A 17,546-nucleotide genomic window follows, 5' to 3' on the forward strand; every position below is an offset into this window, starting at 1 on the left:
TTGTGCCCACAGTAAGCTTGCAACCAAAAAAGTGGCCGAGTTCTTTCTATATTTTGGATATTAGCCTTTTGTCGGGTGTAGACCGCCAGTCTGAAGACTGCTATTTCATTCTCTTGACAGTGTCATTTACATTACAGAAGCTTTTCAGTTTCAAGAGGTCCTATTTATTAATTTTTGGTCTTAGAGCCTCAGCCATTGGTGTTCTGTACAGGAAGTTGTCTCGTGCACCAATGAGTTCAAGGCTCTTCCCCACTTTCTCTTCTAAGAGATTCAGTGTTTCTACTTCTATGTCTTTGATCCACCTGGAGTTGAGTTTTGTGCAGGATGATAAATATGAATCTATGCCAGTGTTTGTACATGTAGATATCCAGTTAGACCAGCACCATTTGTTGAAGATGCTGTCTTTTTTTTTTTTTTGGTTTTCCATTGTATGGTTTTGACTCCTCTGTCAAAAATTAAGTGTCTGTAGGTGTGTGGGTTTATTTCTGGGTCTTCAACTTGGTTCCATTGATCCACCATTCTGTTTCTATGCCAGTACCATGTAGTTTCTATTACTATTGCTCCCTAGTAGTAGAACTCAAGAAATTAAATACCAACAAACCAAATAATCCAGTTAAAAGTGGATTTGAGAATTCTCGATAGAGAAATCTCAAATGGTTGAGAAGCACTGAAAGAAATGTCTAACATCCCTAGTCATCAAGAAAATGCAAATCAAAATGACTCTGAGATTCCATTTTACACCAATCAGAATGGCTAAGATCAAAAACTCCAGTGATAGCACATGGCGGCGAGGATGTGGAAAAAGGAGAACACTCTTCCATTGCTGGTGGGAGTGCAAACTTATACAATCACTTTGGAAATCAATCTGCCACCTTTTCAGAAAATCAGGAATAGATCTATCTCAAGACCCAGCTATACCACTCCTGGGCATATACCCAAAAGATGCTCTACCATAAAACAAGGACACTTGCTCAGCTGTATTCATAGCAGCCTTATTCATAATAGAATCTGGTAACAATCTAGATGTCCCTCAACCGAAGAATGGATACATAATGGAATTCTATTTAGCCATTAAAAACAAGGAAATCATGAAATTTGCAGGCAAATGGATGGAACTAGAAAAGATCATCCTGAGTTTGGTAACCCAGACCCACGAAGACACACATGGTATATATGTAAGTATATTTTAGTTATATAGTACAGGGTAACCATACTACAATTCACAGAAGATAAGTAACAAGAAGGACCCAAAAAAGGAGGCTTAAATCTCACTCAGAAGAGGAAATAGACAGCAGAAGTGGTTGAAGAGAGGGAACAAGGTCGGAGAGGGAGTGTAGAGAAAAATGAGGGTTCAGATCAGACTTGGGGAGATGGGAGGGAAGACAAAGGGTATACAGGGAGAAGAGAAACCGTGGGTGGGGGCATCTCTGAGAAAAGCTGGAGACCTAAGACGGTAGGCTTCTGGGAGGATATGGGGGTGACTGAGTTTCCTGGTAGCAGGGGTCATGGAGACTGCAGATGACACCCTCTAACTAGACAGGACTCCTGGTGGAGGGAGGGGAACACCAAGTCACCTACAAAGACTTCCACCCAAGTGACCCGGACCACTGTACGCAGTCACACAGTTCCTCAGGGCCAGGCAAATAAATTCTCTCACTGGCACTTCCGCCAAAGGCTCCCTCTTGTCACAAGCTCTGTCCCTGGCTGCAGCAAAGGTGCAGAGGCCCTCCTGGTACAGCAGTGAAGCTGCTAAGTAAGCGCTGCCTGCTCCCAGGCCCTGCTCAGTGTGGCTGGAAGAAGCCATTTCAGGGTCTTCTCAGTGAGCATTCCTGGGCTCCATGGCAGCGTGAGGGTCGGTGTCTTCTGCTGCCCGGTACAACACAAGACACGAGCAGCAAGAGCTGAGAACCGGCGGACGGAGTAGGCAGAGCTGCCAGTCCATGCCAGTAGCGGAGGTTTCTTGACTTACCAGCAGTCAATGTGTGATAAACTCGGGGTGAATGGGATGGGTGGAGCACTTGCCTAGCATAAACACATCTCTGAGTTCAACCCCCAATATTGATAAGAAAAAATAAAATAAAATAAAATAAAGTAAGTTGGTGATGAAGAGTCCCAGGAAGGGCACTGCTCGAGACCCTTGAGATGGTGCCAAGGACGGGGGGAGCCTGGTGTACCGTTAGGAACCCGTCCACTTCCTGGCCTCTGCGCGGAGGGGAGGAGGTGTTCAGGGAACGAACAACTGTCCAGTAATCCGGAGCACAGCTTCAGCAACAGCCAGGACAGCTTGGCCCCTGGGGATAAGATCAGGCACGTCCACCTCTAAGCTCCGAAGCGGAGTCCTTCTCTTGAGACCACCGGTTCAAGGGGCCTCGGTGAGCGTGTGCAGAAGAAAGAAACTTACTTTTCCTTCTAAAGCGCTTGGTTCTTCCAGGCATAAGTCGTCATCTGTGTCACCAAATTCTGGGCAGCAAAATGAATGGGGGCGGGGGTGGGCAGGGAGGCATCTGGAAGTCTCGGTGTCCCCATTCGGTCTCCGATGTCCTCGCTCCACGGGAGCACTTAGAGCTCTCCCTTGTTGTGCTCTGGGAAATTTTCATGCACGAGAAACTCCCTGGTTGTCACTGAATTTTTCAGGTACGGATTCAGAGCTGGCTCCTCACCGGGAGGCTCTTGTCCCGGACTCTGCCCGGAAGACGGAAGTCGCTTGCTGAATTCTGACTCTGTCTCCTCCACCATTCCCAGAGGCCGGCTGTGGGAGTCTCCAGAAGCAGCCTCGGTTAAAAGGGAGGGCTCCTGAAAATTCTTCCCCGGGGGACTGGCAGGCCTAGACGGGGAGGCCACGTACTCATTCTCCTCTCCTCCCCAAAGGCTCTCCTGACCCTTTCCAGCTTCCTCTCTGGAAACTACTTCCAGAAAATTCTCAAAGCTCACTACCAGCTTGTCAATGAGGTCGGCGGGGACCAGACTCGGTTTTAGGGCCCTGTCTTCCGTATTCCCAGTGGTTTTGGAATCCTTCAGATTTGACTTGCCCTACGGAGAGAAAAGGGGTCATGTAAGAACCACAAATGACGCAGCCAAATTGCTAGATTTGGGGCACAGCAGTCCTGCCCCTCACTTAGCCCCCACATCTCTCCTCGGTCCAGACAGTGACCAGCCACTTCCGGCAGAACGGCACCCAAGGGCCCACAATCCTTCTAGAGCGTTCAAAGCTATTTTCCACATCATATTTATAAAAGGTTAGATGAAACTTTTTTTTTTTCCTTTTTGGTTTTTCAAGATAGGGTTTTCTCTGTGTAGCCATGGCTGTCCTCGACTCACTTAGTAGAGCAGGCTGGTCTTGAACTCACAGCCATCCTCAGAGAGGCTGGGATTACAAGCATGTATACTGCACCCGGCTGAGATGAGGACTCTTAGAAGGCACCAGAAAAGACACCACCAGAAAATCGAAGGTGGCCTCATAACAGGGCAGGGTCTCTGTCATCTTTGTCTCCTGCCGACCTGGCCCAATGCCTGACATACAGTTTGCAATTAAACAGTACATGCTGGAGAGGGAGAGCCTGCTGACTCTGCAAAGCATGTCTCAGCAATTTAATAAACAGGAGGGCAGAGAGGCCAATATAACATATGTGAAGAAAGGACGGAGCAAAAAGTGCTCATTATTACAAAAATATCCGTGTTTAAAAAAATTCCAAGTTAAAAAAAAAAGAAGACTAATGTTTTAAATTTTTGCATCAAGGCCCATCTGGGAAAGGGCTTTCAATATAGTAAGGATTTAAGAGCTGCATTTGCCTGGGCTGATTTCCACTTTGGGGGAACTTAGACATTTTCCAAGTTTTAAAAAATATGCTTAAAAGGAGGATTTTGACTTGGAAAAACACACCAGGAAGTCCTACTGCTAATTAACGCTTACCATCGGAGAGATACAATTCAAAGCTGCCTTTGGATTGTCATTTCCTCAGTGTTCCTGTGTCTCTGAGTAGCCCCTAGATTAATTTTCTCTTGGCTGCTTTTTAAATGGGCACAGAGCTGGTAGTCAGGCCCTCTTGCTCCCCATCAGAAAGCCAAGTCATTCAAACAGTCCTTCTTCCACAGCATCCTTACAGGACCAGTTCTTTGTGGGGAACACCTCAGGCACTGGTGAGGGCCTTTCCTCCAGTCCAGAGCAGAAGGTTAAAGTCACAAGAGGAAGGCTCTTTCCATCTGCCCATTCAGCCATTCCCTGGGCCTTTCAAACTTTCAGTTCTTTCTCTGTGAACCCTGGGAAAAAGCCTCTCTCATTTCCATTCACCCAGTCCACCTCTCCCACCCAGTTTGTATGATATCCTGGAAAAAAAACCAGCAATGCATACCTTGAAATCATCTTTGAGCCACGTGGCTAAACTACTTTCAGCAGGGTTGGGAACTTCAGGACAACACAGACGAGTAAAGCGGCTACTAAAAGATGGAGAGGAGGTGAGTTTAGGACATGATCTGTGGGTAGTGTGTGGCTGAGCTAAGGGCAAGGTTCACTAAAGGCAACTGTGTTCCTCCCTACTCAAGAAGGGTGTGGTTGCTTTAAATGACAAACACAGACTCCTATGTTTGAGTCTTAGCCACCAGTTGGTGGAATGGTTTGGGAAGAATTAGGAGGTGTGGCCTTGTAGGAGAAAGTGTGTCACTGAGGGCAAGACTTTACTTTTCAAAAGCACACCCATTCCCAGCTAGGTCTCTCTCTGTCTCATGGCTGTGTCTCAAGATGGGAGCTCTCAGCTACTGCTGCAGAGCCAAGCCAACCTCCTTGCTGCCATGCTCCCTTACCATAACGATCATGGCCTCTAACCCTCTGAAACTGTAAGCCTCAAATAAAAACTTTATAAGTTGCCTTGATCATGATATCTTTCACAGCAATAGAAAATACCAAGGCAGAAGGCAATTGCACAGTTCATTATTTAATAAGAGTAAATAAGAGTAAACTTCTACACTCTTGACTGACAGGAAATAAGAGTAAACTTCTGCACTCTTGACTGACAGGAAATGTGAAGCAGTTGTCTATGGAGACAACTGGAGACACATGCTTTCCACCCTTATCTTCCTTTCTTCATCACTGCTGAATCTCTCCCCTGATGTTGGAAACTGAATTACAGTCACTCTTGGCAAATGTGTTCTTAGGAGCACTAACTACCCACACTTCTGCATAGAGGTTCCCAAAATGAGTTCCCAACTTCAACATCGGCATCACCAACTAATCAAAATACAGATTCTTGGTCTTTATCCCAGAACTCTGAGTCAGAAACTGTCAGGGCAGGACCCGCTTCTGACACGTGCCCAGACTGAAGATGATTACTTAAGAGTATGATGTACAAAAAACTCTGCTGTGACTTGGCTGCAGCACACTGTTGGTAACTGAGGGTTGACATTAGAATAATGAAGAATGAGTCCCAGCTGTTGGGCAAAGAAGGCTCATAGGGCCAGTGAAGGGCGCCCTACCAAGGCGGAACACTGAGGCAGCATAAGGCTCAGTCCAGGGAGAAATACTAGATGAGGAAGACAAAGTTCTTTCCCCACACTGCAAGAGCAGGCAGGGCAAATGTGTCTGCAGCTAGCCCTCCAACTCTGTGCCACAACAGAGGACAGATGTGTGCTCTCCCCCGGCTGGCTAACAGTCTGATTCCAGGGCTCAGTTTTCCAGCCCTTTCCAGCCTCAGGTGGTAGACCTTGGTAGACAGAGCCTCTGGGGAAGAGGTACTCCTTGGCCTCAGAAGAATCTAAACTTGGTGCACAGACCTGACCAAATAAGCCTTCTTGTTTGTCAGAACCTTCCTTAGTCCGAGGGTGTGGTTTTTAATCATTCCCACAAGTATGGGCCAAATGAATGAATGAACAGAAACCCCCTCCAGGTGGAGTGACTTCTCACACTGTGAGCCACCATGCTGCTGCTTTCTGCAGCTGATTTTTAAGGCATTCACTGTCAATTATGAACTCACTTTGACTTTTTGAGACCAAAAGTCACCATTTTGATGCTAAGTAGAAGCAGGCCTCCTCCGACTACAGATGTTAGAAGGACGATTTCAAAAACACCTTTGTAACAAAGAGAACAAAATACCCTTGTCAGTAAAGTTCACTGACTCTTTGACAAAAATCAAATATTCACTTTTTTCTTTCAGTTTCAACAACATTTCTCATTAATTTTTAAGTTTAATTTCAATTTATTTCTATTAAAACCACTGAAATTTTGGTTCCCCATCTAGCTGTCTTTCCCCTAGACAATATGATAGACATTGAAATATTTTCTTTTGTCTTAGTATATATTACTTATATAGAATAATGGGTTTCATTGGCATCTTCAAATATTACACATTATATACTGATAGAGGTTGTGTTTGTCAGGGACATCTTCTAACTTCATTCATTCAGTCAGTACTTACTGAGCATAACTATTGGCCAGACATCACTCTAAGAAATAAAAACAAATAAGAAATATCAGATCCTTCCTCACATTGAGTAAGTACTGGGGTAGAAAAACTCACACAGTGAAACAGTTAATCTTTGACTGTTGATTTGCCTGGGCTGAGAGATGCCTAGAGAACAGTGAATCCGTGCTTCTGTGTGTCTGTGAGGGTGTGTCCAGAGACTGACATGGGAGACCCTCTTTCCTGAGCATGAACACTGACCATAGCCAGCCTTTGGACACGGACTCACTCTAGCACCTCTCCAGACAGCTTCCAGGCCTCCAGCTCGGACAAGGACTGCATCATTAACCCCCACACTTATTCTCAAGATTCTGACTTCTAAGACTGAGCAGCTGTCAGGGGCTCTGCTTCAGCGGCACGAGGAATGGCACTGTTGGAAAGCCTAGCCTCCAGTCACTTAAACCATGCCAGGTCTGTTCTTCTAGAGAATCCTAATAGAATAATGTAAGAGTACTTCAGATAACATAGAATATTCAAATGGAGAAAACTAGGGTAAAGTGGAGGGAGGTTAGGCAACTTAATTTTATATTTATTTATATATATAGTTTACTTAATTTTCCAGATAGAGTCTCACTGTGTAGGCCACACTGGCCTGAACTCACCATATAGCCTCATACTTTAGATATTCCTGCTTCTGCCTCCTGAGTGCTGAGGCTGGAGTGCACAACCATGCCTGGCTAGATCTGATTACAAGAAAGAAGAGCCTGCCCTGAATGGAGAGAAGCATTCCAGAGAGATATGAAAGCTTTGGACAGGGAGTGAGTCAGAGACACAGAGTCAGAAAGCGACAGGAAATGAGGTAAGGGGCAGACAGCTTGTATTTTGTTTAAATCATGAAGCACAGACTGGTGTCCTTTCAGCAGGGAATCTAGAGCTTTAAACTGTGGCTGCTGTGTGTGAGTGGGTTACAGACTGCTGGCAGAGAGTTGAGAGCGCTGGATGCACTTGCAGAGGACCACCAGGTCCTGCTCTCGCCCACACGGCTGCTCGCTCACCCACATGCCTGTCGTCCCAGTTCCAAGCCATGGGAGACACCTCTGACCTATGCAGACATGTGGTGCGCTTAGGTTTACTCGGACACACACACAATCATCATCATAGTCTTTAAAGAAAGAGAATGGACTGTAGAGGGTCCCGGATGTACAGCGGTCTGTACTCTAACCTAGAGACCAAGGGGAGACATTCTAGGCTCCAGCACAGGATCTCGCTTTCAATCTGATCCCAAGAGAAAATTTCACGAGCTGACACAACTTGTACCCGGAGCTCTGAAAATACAACATGATTTTTAAATGATTTTTTTTTAAAGTAGTATCAAAAAGAATTCAAAAAGACATTGTTAGCCCACAGAACAGAACACGTTTTCTGTGTAAAGGAATATGTTCTGCTCAGGGCTTCCAGAGTCATAAGTCTACTTTATTCTTTAGGAATATAAATAATGAGGCTTTTGAGATGTATCAAGAAGATTTTTTTTTTTTTTTTTCAGTTTTTAGAGCTAGGATCCTTCTGTGTAGTCCTGGCTGTAGCCTGAACTCACAATGTAGAACAGGCTAGCTTTTCCCTTCTTTTTCCTTTGTCTATTACATATCCTCTGATTTCCTATTAAATATCTTCCTTAACGAACCACCATATGAAACTATTACATTTTACCTTATTTCTTACAGCTATCAAATTCTTCTTGTTCTCCATGTTTTCAGTGTAAAAGCTGATAAGTTGAACACACACATTGTTTTGCCAACAATACAAAGCTACAACAACAAAATAAAAACCCCACCACAGATGGTAATATTAAGTCTCTCCCTGTATGTCAGTGACCTTTGATCAACCAATTTTTCCTTCCCAGGCTCTATTGCACAACTCTTGACATTTAGCAACTCGTGAACGTGAGATGGGGCAACAGCCTTTGAAATGGCTCAGGCTGAACCTGATGTTGATTTTTGAGGCTGCTTCTCAGGAAGGAGCAAAAAGGCCATTCTGTCCAAGTCAGCCCTCAGTTTGCCAGCTCCTCTGCAGCTGCTGATTGTTCACCTTGGGGAGAGGGGTGGAGGGAGCCAGAGAGCACCAAGCTTTGTCCTCTGCTGCCCTCCGCTGGCCTCCCCTGCACTTGACAAATGGCGTTTCCAACCCAAGGTAACCGCCAAAAACGAAGCCCGAAGCTAGTACTCACTGATTGATGAAGTCTTAAAGTTTATTGTCGCCCCTTTGGTGCCCCCAGCTCTGGTGCTGGCCATGACCCGAACAGTGTAAGAGGTTCTTCGTGTCAGAGACTCCAGGTCATACTGCAGGACACTGGAGTTGACTGTCTTGGCTGAAGGGAAAAAAGAAGCCAAATAGCACAGCAAACCAAACTGAAAATGTGCGTTAGTTATTGAGCTTGGGAGCCCTGACCTGTAATTCTAGATTCTCTAGTTTTGCTTAAGACAAGTCCACCACAATGGACCAAAGGCCTAAACATAAGAGCTGAAAGTGTAAAATTCTTCAAAAGCCAAAATGAATAAACCACAACTTTGAATTCTGAATGGGTTTTTAAACATGATACCCAAAGCACAAGCAACTATATAAAACAATATTAAACTGAATTTCATTGAAGTTAAAAAGCTTCTGTTCATCAAAAGACAGTATCAAGACTGAAATAACTGCCTACAAAATTGAGGAAAATATTTGCAAGTCGTATATCTGATAAGAAGCTTATACTCACAATACAAAGAACTTGTAACCCCAAACCACAAAGACTCCCCGGTGTTCAAATGGGTGAAGAAGTTAAGAGGACATTTCTCTGAAGAAGATATGCAACTAGCCGACAACTACACAAAGGTGTGCGTGATATCATTAGCGAATAGGAGGAAAGTTTTCTAAATGGTACCCCTTGGGAAAACACCAGTGTAAGATTAACCTATTTTATTTTACAGTGAACTCAAAGCCTTGTACATGCCAGATAAGTGCTTGGGCTCTAAGCTGCCCCCTCAGCCCTGATCACTTCTTTGAAACAACCTGAATAGGTAATAGACACAGTTACCAGAGGCTGAGGGGCCAGGGATCAACTGATTAGACGAATACAAAGCTTCCACATGGAGAGGGAACAGAGGGAGAGGTGATGATTATACAACATGGCGGGTGTTCTTAAGACCACTGAACTATACACCTTCAAATGTTTACTGCCAAATGTTACCCTATGTATACTATACCATAACAAAATCAGATTTAGCCTAAAGGGGACTCTGAGGAGAGTCCAGAGCTTAGGACATCAGGAGATACTGTGGACCCCAGGCAATGGGGAGTAGAACTCATGCTTAATTAATTAAATTAATTAATTAATTTATTAAATTAATTAATTAAATTAATTAATTAATTAATTAATTAAAATTTTTTTTTTTTTGCACTAAGGCAAGTACCACCACACGAGGTCTGTCCCTGTATGTGAACCCACTCTTTAGCAGGGCAGATCCCACCAGCATAATGGTCGGAAAAGTCTGAGGGGCTCATGGGAGTAGGCCAGCCCATGCTGTGACTGAGCAGGAGAGATTGCATCAACCCCTCCCCGATCCTCTTCACTACTCCTTTAATCTTTTTCAGCTCATGAGGTGGCACCCTTGACTCTATTTTCAGAGAGGTATACAGAAGCTAAGTATTTGGACAAGTGGACAGGTCACAGGGCTGAGAGCCACCCCTGTGTCAGGTGTCTTCACATCATCTGGGGGGAGGGGTGGATTGAGCTTGCTCAGCTTGGCCGTGCGAATACTTACAGAACTCTTTTCCACCTTCAGCTTGGTAAAATATGGTGTAATTGTTGATAAATCCGTATCTAAGACTCTTGGGAATCTCTTTCCATATGACTGTCGCTGTCTTCAGACCGATATTCTCCACCCTGGTCTCAGGACCTTTGGAGGGAGCTTCAGAGGACAGGGAGATTAAAACCAACCAACCAACAAACAAAACAAGGCTGGATCACACCCTAAAAGATGAACCCACTGTTCAGGCAAAACCCATAATGCTGAGGGTGGGATAAGGAGGTTGAATGGGGAAACTGATGAGTAAACTTGATTGTAGAGATTGTTTTGTTGTTGTTTGCTTGTTTGCAGTCAGACATCTTACACAACATGACACGGGGTTTCAAAGCCCCCAGGAAATGTACTTTCTTATAGGTCCCCCACTCCAATTAGCACCCAGCTTTCATTCCCGTCTGTAAAGTGTAGCTAGAATCAGTGGAAGACCAAAAGATAACAAAGTCTGAGTAATGGACTGGTAAAGTCCTTGCTCATAAGCCAGCTGGAGACTGCGAGAGAGCCCAGCCAGTGTGCAAGCTTGGGGTCCAGGTACAAAGCTGGCCGTGGCAGTCTATGCTTGCAAGATCAGAGCTGAAGAGGTGGAGTCAGGCAGATCTCAGGTTTGCTGGCCAGTCAGCCGAGGCTAACGGGCAAGCCCCGGTCCCAGGGAGACCATGTCAAAACAGAAAGAGGTGGGTGCTTCTGAGGAGTGATAAGCAAGGCTGACTTCTAGCCTCCATACATGTGCACCAAAGCACACATGAACAACAAGCCCACGTGCACATGTGTGCACTCACAGAACCATTTTCAACATGTGTACCATGAGCTTGGCAGGCTTCCTGAATTGATGCTAATTAATGCTAACTTCGGCTACAGCCCCAGCTGATATTTCCTTGTGACATTAGGCTTCCCCTCTGTGAAGCTCAATTTCCCATTTGTAAAGTGGGAAGTGACTGGGCTTTTTGAACTCATTATATCTACCCACCTTTGAAGTTTAGTCATTCTATACCCTGGGCCCAAGTGTGTCAGACACACACAGTTGAAGATGAAGATTAAAGTCAGGTAGAAATGGGTCATAAGACAACCCTGCATCTGAATTTGTAAAAGCCTGTTTCCCTCCCCCAAGGCTGGTCCACACCTACCTTTTTCCTTGGCATAAGCTTGGATTGAATATGGCTTTCCCACTTTGTGTCCCAACACTGGATACACTGATATATTATAGCATACGAAAGGTTTCAATTTATCTTGAAGAGAGAGAGAGAGAGAGAGAGAATGGCATAAGTATACATAATGGCAGAGTTGGAAAAAAAATGAAGGACTGAGTTGTAACCTAAGACTCACAGAAGACATTTTGTTTTCTAGGTGAGATGGTCTCTAATGTCTACTCTTGTTGTGAAATGTTCTAACTTCCAAAACTAAGCTGAGGACATTTCTAATAAGCTTACAGCTCCATCATGAATGGGGGTGGAGGGGGGAGCCGGTCCTTCCTTAATCACTGATTTTATCATATGATTTGGGGACATGCTGGATAAAATTTAGCCCTTATGACAACAGCATATACTCAAATACCTTGAATTCTCGCTCTTGAATCCCTTCATAAGGCTTGTGTTTCTTTTTGCTTTGTTTTGTTTTGGGAGACAGTCTCATGATATAGCCCAGGCTAGCCTTAAACTCAAGATCCTCCGATTGCCTCAGTGTCTTCTGGAGGGCTGGGACTATAGGTACATACCGTCATGCCTGGCGAGTGATGTCAGTAGTATTTAGAAAGAGCTGGAGTGGTGAGACTTAAAAGGAAAAGCTGAACTTATATCTCACATGGGAAATGGGCTTAACTTAAAACAAAGCCGGCCGCTAAGGAAGGGGCCTAGCTCTTAGGCCGCTGGAACAGAAGGGAGTTTCTGAGGTAGTACAAACGGGAACCAAACTCTGCTGTTACCCCGATTGTCCTGGCTCTCCTCAGGTAGGTGCTAATCAAGATTATTTCTTTTGGACATGACGGGACCACTGCATTCACGAATTCACAGCAGCCTGGGTTGCTTGCACGAGATCACACATTCCAGCACGGAGTGGGGAGGCCTTCATGAGACCCATCTCTAGCCAAGGGGCCACTATAGACAGTTGGTGGATGATAGGGAAAGGAGAGTCTGTTTTCTTCAAGGGTGTGTCCCCACTTCTTAGGGACAGCTCTACACCCCTGCCTATATGGGCAGCACTGATTAGACTCAGTGAGTTATAAAAAAAATTAAAAGAAAAGAGGGAGGGATAGAAAGTAGGGAGAGGTGGGGGAAAATGGGAAATAAATCTGGGAGGAGTTAGGGTAGATTGAGGCAAACTACCTTGTATGTTCAGATGAAATTATCAGACTCAGAATATTATTTTTAAAAACCTTGCTTTTCTCTGTTACAGTATGATTCACACTGGCAGGCCAGCTGGTGAGCATTATTATTTCCTGTGCCTCCATCAACATGGGTGGAGAAGATTATGTTTACTTCCCACCTGGGGCAGGCTTTCTGTGCCAGCCTCATGTAGGAAATGCTGAGAACTGTGACGATTGCTAACCTTCTCCAGTGTTGTCCTCATAGCCTTGAAAGCTGATTTAAAGGAAACCAAATCCCAAACGAAGGGAGCCTGCAGGCTCTGTGCCAGCTACCTTGCTCGATGGTCCAGTTGGTGACCTGAGACACGGATTCCCAGGAAAGAGCAGGGAACTTTGACTCTGCTTCTTCTGGAAACCACTCCACCATCCACGTGTCCACCTCGGGATTGGAGGTCTGCCACTCGACCACCAGCAGGGGCTCAGCAAGGTGGGCCTGCATGGCCCGGATGCACTGGAAGGCTGAAGAGAGGGGAAAGGACTAATTCACAGCTGCCCCACTCAGCCCAAGTGCACCAGCCTCACTGGCATCCAGGCATTGCCAAATTACAAGATGTCAAAGTTCAAGGTCTCCATCGTAGCCTTCATAACTTTCATTTCCTCTCTTTTCTCTTATTAAATACCTCTGATGATTACATTTTTTGGTTTTTCAAGACAGGGTTTCTCTGTGAAGACTTGGCTGTCCTGGACTCACTGGCCTCGAACTCACAGAGATCAGCCTGCCTCAACCGCCCCCCCCCCCAGAACTGGGATCACAGGTGTATTCCACCATGCCCAGCTGATTAAATACTTTCTTAATCTGCTTTAACCTTCTCCAAACTAATGAGTTTCCAGAAACAGCTTTCTCTAGCAAGCTAGTACCTGAAAGGACTTAACGTCCTATGCATTCTCTGCAAGCCAAACTCTCCAAGTAGGAGTAGAAACCCATTTTAATCCCTAAAAGTTACAGCTCAGGGTTCCTTTCTCAAACTGGCTCTGTATTTGAGATTTCAATTGTTACTCCCGGAAGCTAAGCCAGGTAATGTGTCAACCTGAAAGGTAACTCTGAGAAAACTAAGGCTTGAAGAACATGAAGCTGAGGCAGAGGCAGAGCCAGGGTGAGGAGCATGGACCTTGGACATCATTGCCACCTCTTCTGCTGGGCTCCTGCTTCTTCTCCCCTGCCTTCCTGTCCTTATCACTGTTATGGGGTGAATATCCTCCAAAATGATATCCCCTGTGCCACAGAAAATGACTTTCTGTGGAAATGGGACCACCATAGTGTGGTGGACGGTGGGCTCTGCATTCGGCGTAACTCATGTCCTTATATAAAAGGGAAGTCGGGGGAGGGTAAGACTGGGAAATCAGCCCAGTCAGTAAAGTGCTTAATGTACTTCTTTATAAGCATGAGGAACTTAGTTCGGTCCCTAACACCCACACAGCTGAGTTCAGTGGATGGGGGAGGCCTAGACAGGAGGACCCCCAGAGTTCCTCTGCTAGCTGGTCTACCCAAACTGGTAACTGAAAATCAGGGATTGACCCCGTCTCTTTACTGAGCCGTCTCAGCAGTAAAGAGTGGAGTTGGGTTCCCAGCACCCACATTAGACACAAGTGCCTGTAACTTCAGCTCCAAAGGGAACCAATTTCTCTTGCTCCCATGTACACGCATGTGAGTGCCACACAGGCACCTGCATATACACATAATTAAAAATAATAAGAATAAATCTGGAAGGGTGTGGTAGTGCATGTCTTTAACCCCAGCATTTGGGAAACTGGAGGAGGAGAATCATCACTGAGGCCAGTTTGGTCTACACAAGTTCCAATACAACCAGGGTGACATAGAGAGATCATCTCAAAGTGCACACACATGCGCGCGCGCGCGCACACACACACACACACACACAAGACAACTGAAGTCTGCCTCTGGCCTCCACACATGTACAAATTAACATGCACAGGGACACATACGAAAGAAACAGAAAGAAAGAAAAAAAGAGAAGGAAGGAAGCAAAGAAAAGAAAGAAAAAAGGAAGAAATCAAAGATACCAGAGCTGCCTCAAGCCAGGGCCTAGGGCCACAGAAGCATGGAAAGGTTAAAGATGGTCCTCTTCTAGAGCCTCTGTGGGAAGCATGGTCCAGTCCACAGCTTGCTTTCTTATACCTTTAACCTCCAGAACCATGTAGGACAGTGTGTTCCTGTTGTTCTTAGCCACCCAGTTTGTGGTTGTCCACTACAGCAGCCTTAGGACAATAAGATAGTACCTTGGCTTAATTAGCCTCTGACCTATGTCGCCCACTTTCTCTTCTGGTCTCCTGGAGACATTTTCCTAACAGGTGACTGGGCAAGGACTCCTGCCCTAAAGATGAGTGAGCACAGCTTTCAGACCTCACACTCCTCCTGCTCACCAATCCTGGAGAGCTCAGAGAGATCAGAGAGCCAGGCCTAAAGTGTCAGGTGTGCGATGGGGGCTGGGAAGAAGATCATAGGGAGGTTGGAGAGGAGTCCAGAAACTGAGTCAGCCAGGCAGGAAGGAAAGTCTGGCCTCAGTAAGGAGCACGAAAAGTTTCTAAAAAGTTTCATCCTACTGAGTAGACTAATCGGTGTACTTCATCAAGAACATCATGAGCACTTGATCCTGATATAAAAGATTCTCAAGAGTAAGAGGAAAATGAGATCAGCCCTGAAAGTGGGAAGAGGTTTAACTGAGCATCAATGATATCTTGTGACAGATGTGAAGACAGCCACGCTAGATCTAGCAAATTCCATTCTCAGGGCCACTTCTCCTTTGCCAGTTCAGACTCATGACCAACTCTCTCCCTGATGCAGCTCTCTCTGCCCCTCAGGACAACTCACCACACAAGGGCCTTTGCTTTTCCACATCCTGTTCCAGACCACTCCTGCTTGTAACCCAAGACACATGAAATCCAAGAAGTAAATTAGAGGGACCCTGAAGGGTTATCTTTGCCAATCCTTTACTTCATGGATGGGGACATGGATCTCACAGAGGCCAAACACCATCTTGGCTCATACAGCATCTGTGACCAGAATTCCAAGTCTCGTTATGAACACTAATTCTAAAATAAATATATTACTCCAGATTAGTTCATGCAGAACCAGGCTAGAACTGCACTGGGAAAATCTTGCACAAATCACAAAACTTTCCTGGAATGTTTCATTATATAGAAGATAGATCCACCAGAATCATTTCAAAGCTGAGATAACCTATGTCATCTTGTTACCATGTCTGACATAGCCTAATGCATAATATGTGATGGTCATATTAACTCCATATATAGTTAAGCATCATATACTTATTACTACTTAACACTTTCCCAGCTGATTTTATTAAGCAAAAGTCTGTAGAGTCTCCCTTTTCTGTGGTAAATTATGATAAACACTGAAATTATAGCCAGAGATGTAATGCATATCATCTCTTTCTGTGTCTCCATCAACATGCATGGATAATGCCTTTGACACGTGTGTACTGCCTCAAACATCTGCCTTTATCTGTGATCGCTGATATTGAAAAAGCATGACCTGTGCTTTTCTAGGATAATGCTCTGCAAACTTCCTCTATAAAGAGCCGGACAGTAAGCATCTTAGTGTTTGTAGGCCACACGGTCTTTTTCATAATTACTCATCATCTGACTGTTGTGCAAAGAAGCCACAGAGCATATGAAAGTACTTCATTTGCAAAAATTAAAACAATGTGCTGGGCCATATTTGGTTAATGCTTTATCTAGGACCATTATAGGCAATAGTTTCAATATAAAAATCTAAAAATCCCTAAGTAAATTTAGCATAATTTTAGTTAACGTATATTTTATAGTATTTTAAGTTGACGATCCATATCTAACAGAAATGTAATTAATCAGAACTTTATTAAGAATGATGATAGTGGGCTGCTGTAACCCAGAAGCTCAGTGGTATTTGGTACTATATACCAAAGCTCAGGGTCCTGTGTTTAATCCTCAGCATGAAAGAGGAAGACAAAGAGAAGAAAGACACACAAGATAGACACCACAAACAGAGGCGGAGAGACACACAAAGAGAACAAGGACAATGAGGCTAGAGGTATGACTCAATTGATAGAGCACTTGCCTAGCACAAATGAAGCTCTGGGTTCAATCCTCCGCACAGCATTAAGGGTGTGATGTGGGTTTCATGTGGTATGACTTGGGAAAGAGACATGGGGGTCAGAAACTCAAGGTCATCCTCTGCTACATAGTGAGTTTGAGGACAGCCCAGTTACAAGGACAGACCTCGTCCCAAAACAAGCAAAAAAGGACAATAATCAGCAGTAGACAGAACATTTCCACAGAGAATCTCATTTACTATCCACAACAGTTTTGTGAGACAGGTGCATTGTATAAGGGTCCCAGTTCACAGGCATCTTAGAGAGGTTAGATGGCTTGCCCAGTGTAATGGTACCTTGTGGAAGAGCAAAGATTTGAACCCAGGGCTGCTGGACTACAAGGACCATGCTTCTACCCTCTGCTCTCTACTGCTTAACATTACAGGGCAATAGTGGGAAGTGAGATTAATTTCTTCTGGCAGCACCTCTATGTAACAAAGAATACAAATTCCAATCATATATCATTTGTTGAAAACATCACTAGACTTTTGGATATTGGAACTAGGATATTAAGAACTATGAACAATGGAGAATACTACTAAATGCTGACCCAAAACCCACAAAATTATGAGCCTCCCAGAATTCTAAAATGCAGGCACAAATGAGCTATGTTTAAAAAGAGGAAAGGGGGAGAAGACAGGCAGGGAACTCCAGACCTGGCTGTACAAGTGCCTGAACTAGGACAGGCTGAGCAAACAGAGGTATCAATTAGAGAGAACAGCTCTTAGCTGTTAGGTTATTTTGCATGTCAGAAATCATATTTTTTAAAGAAACAAACAAAACCTGCCATACAAATGAGCAAAACCCTGCCCTCTGGGTCCACTTTCAAGAGTACTTGGGTAACACA

General features: G+C 44.7%; 1 protein-coding gene across 1 annotated transcript in view; it reads right to left on the reverse strand.

The window, feature by feature from the left end:
- Positions 1-2,559: 2,559 nt before the first annotated feature.
- Positions 2,560-17,546, reverse strand: part of Il31ra (interleukin 31 receptor A) — a 38,268-nt gene continuing 23,281 nt past the window's right edge. The window contains exons 8-14 of the mRNA XM_055603486.1: positions 12,861-13,046; positions 11,353-11,454; positions 10,190-10,336; positions 8,614-8,754; positions 5,964-6,057; positions 4,350-4,431; positions 2,560-3,030 (exon numbers count right to left, since the gene is read on the reverse strand). Of these exons, the coding sequence (XP_055459461.1) occupies positions 2,560-3,030; positions 4,350-4,431; positions 5,964-6,057; positions 8,614-8,754; positions 10,190-10,336; positions 11,353-11,454; positions 12,861-13,046 (1,223 nt within the window). The remainder of the gene's footprint in view (positions 3,031-4,349; positions 4,432-5,963; positions 6,058-8,613; positions 8,755-10,189; positions 10,337-11,352; positions 11,455-12,860; positions 13,047-17,546) is intronic.

The sequence above is a fragment of the Psammomys obesus genome, unplaced genomic scaffold (genome assembly GCF_907164565.1).
Source record: "Psammomys obesus unplaced genomic scaffold, mPsaObe1.curated_primary_1811, whole genome shotgun sequence".
Classification (NCBI taxonomy): Eukaryota; Metazoa; Chordata; class Mammalia; order Rodentia; family Muridae; genus Psammomys; species Psammomys obesus.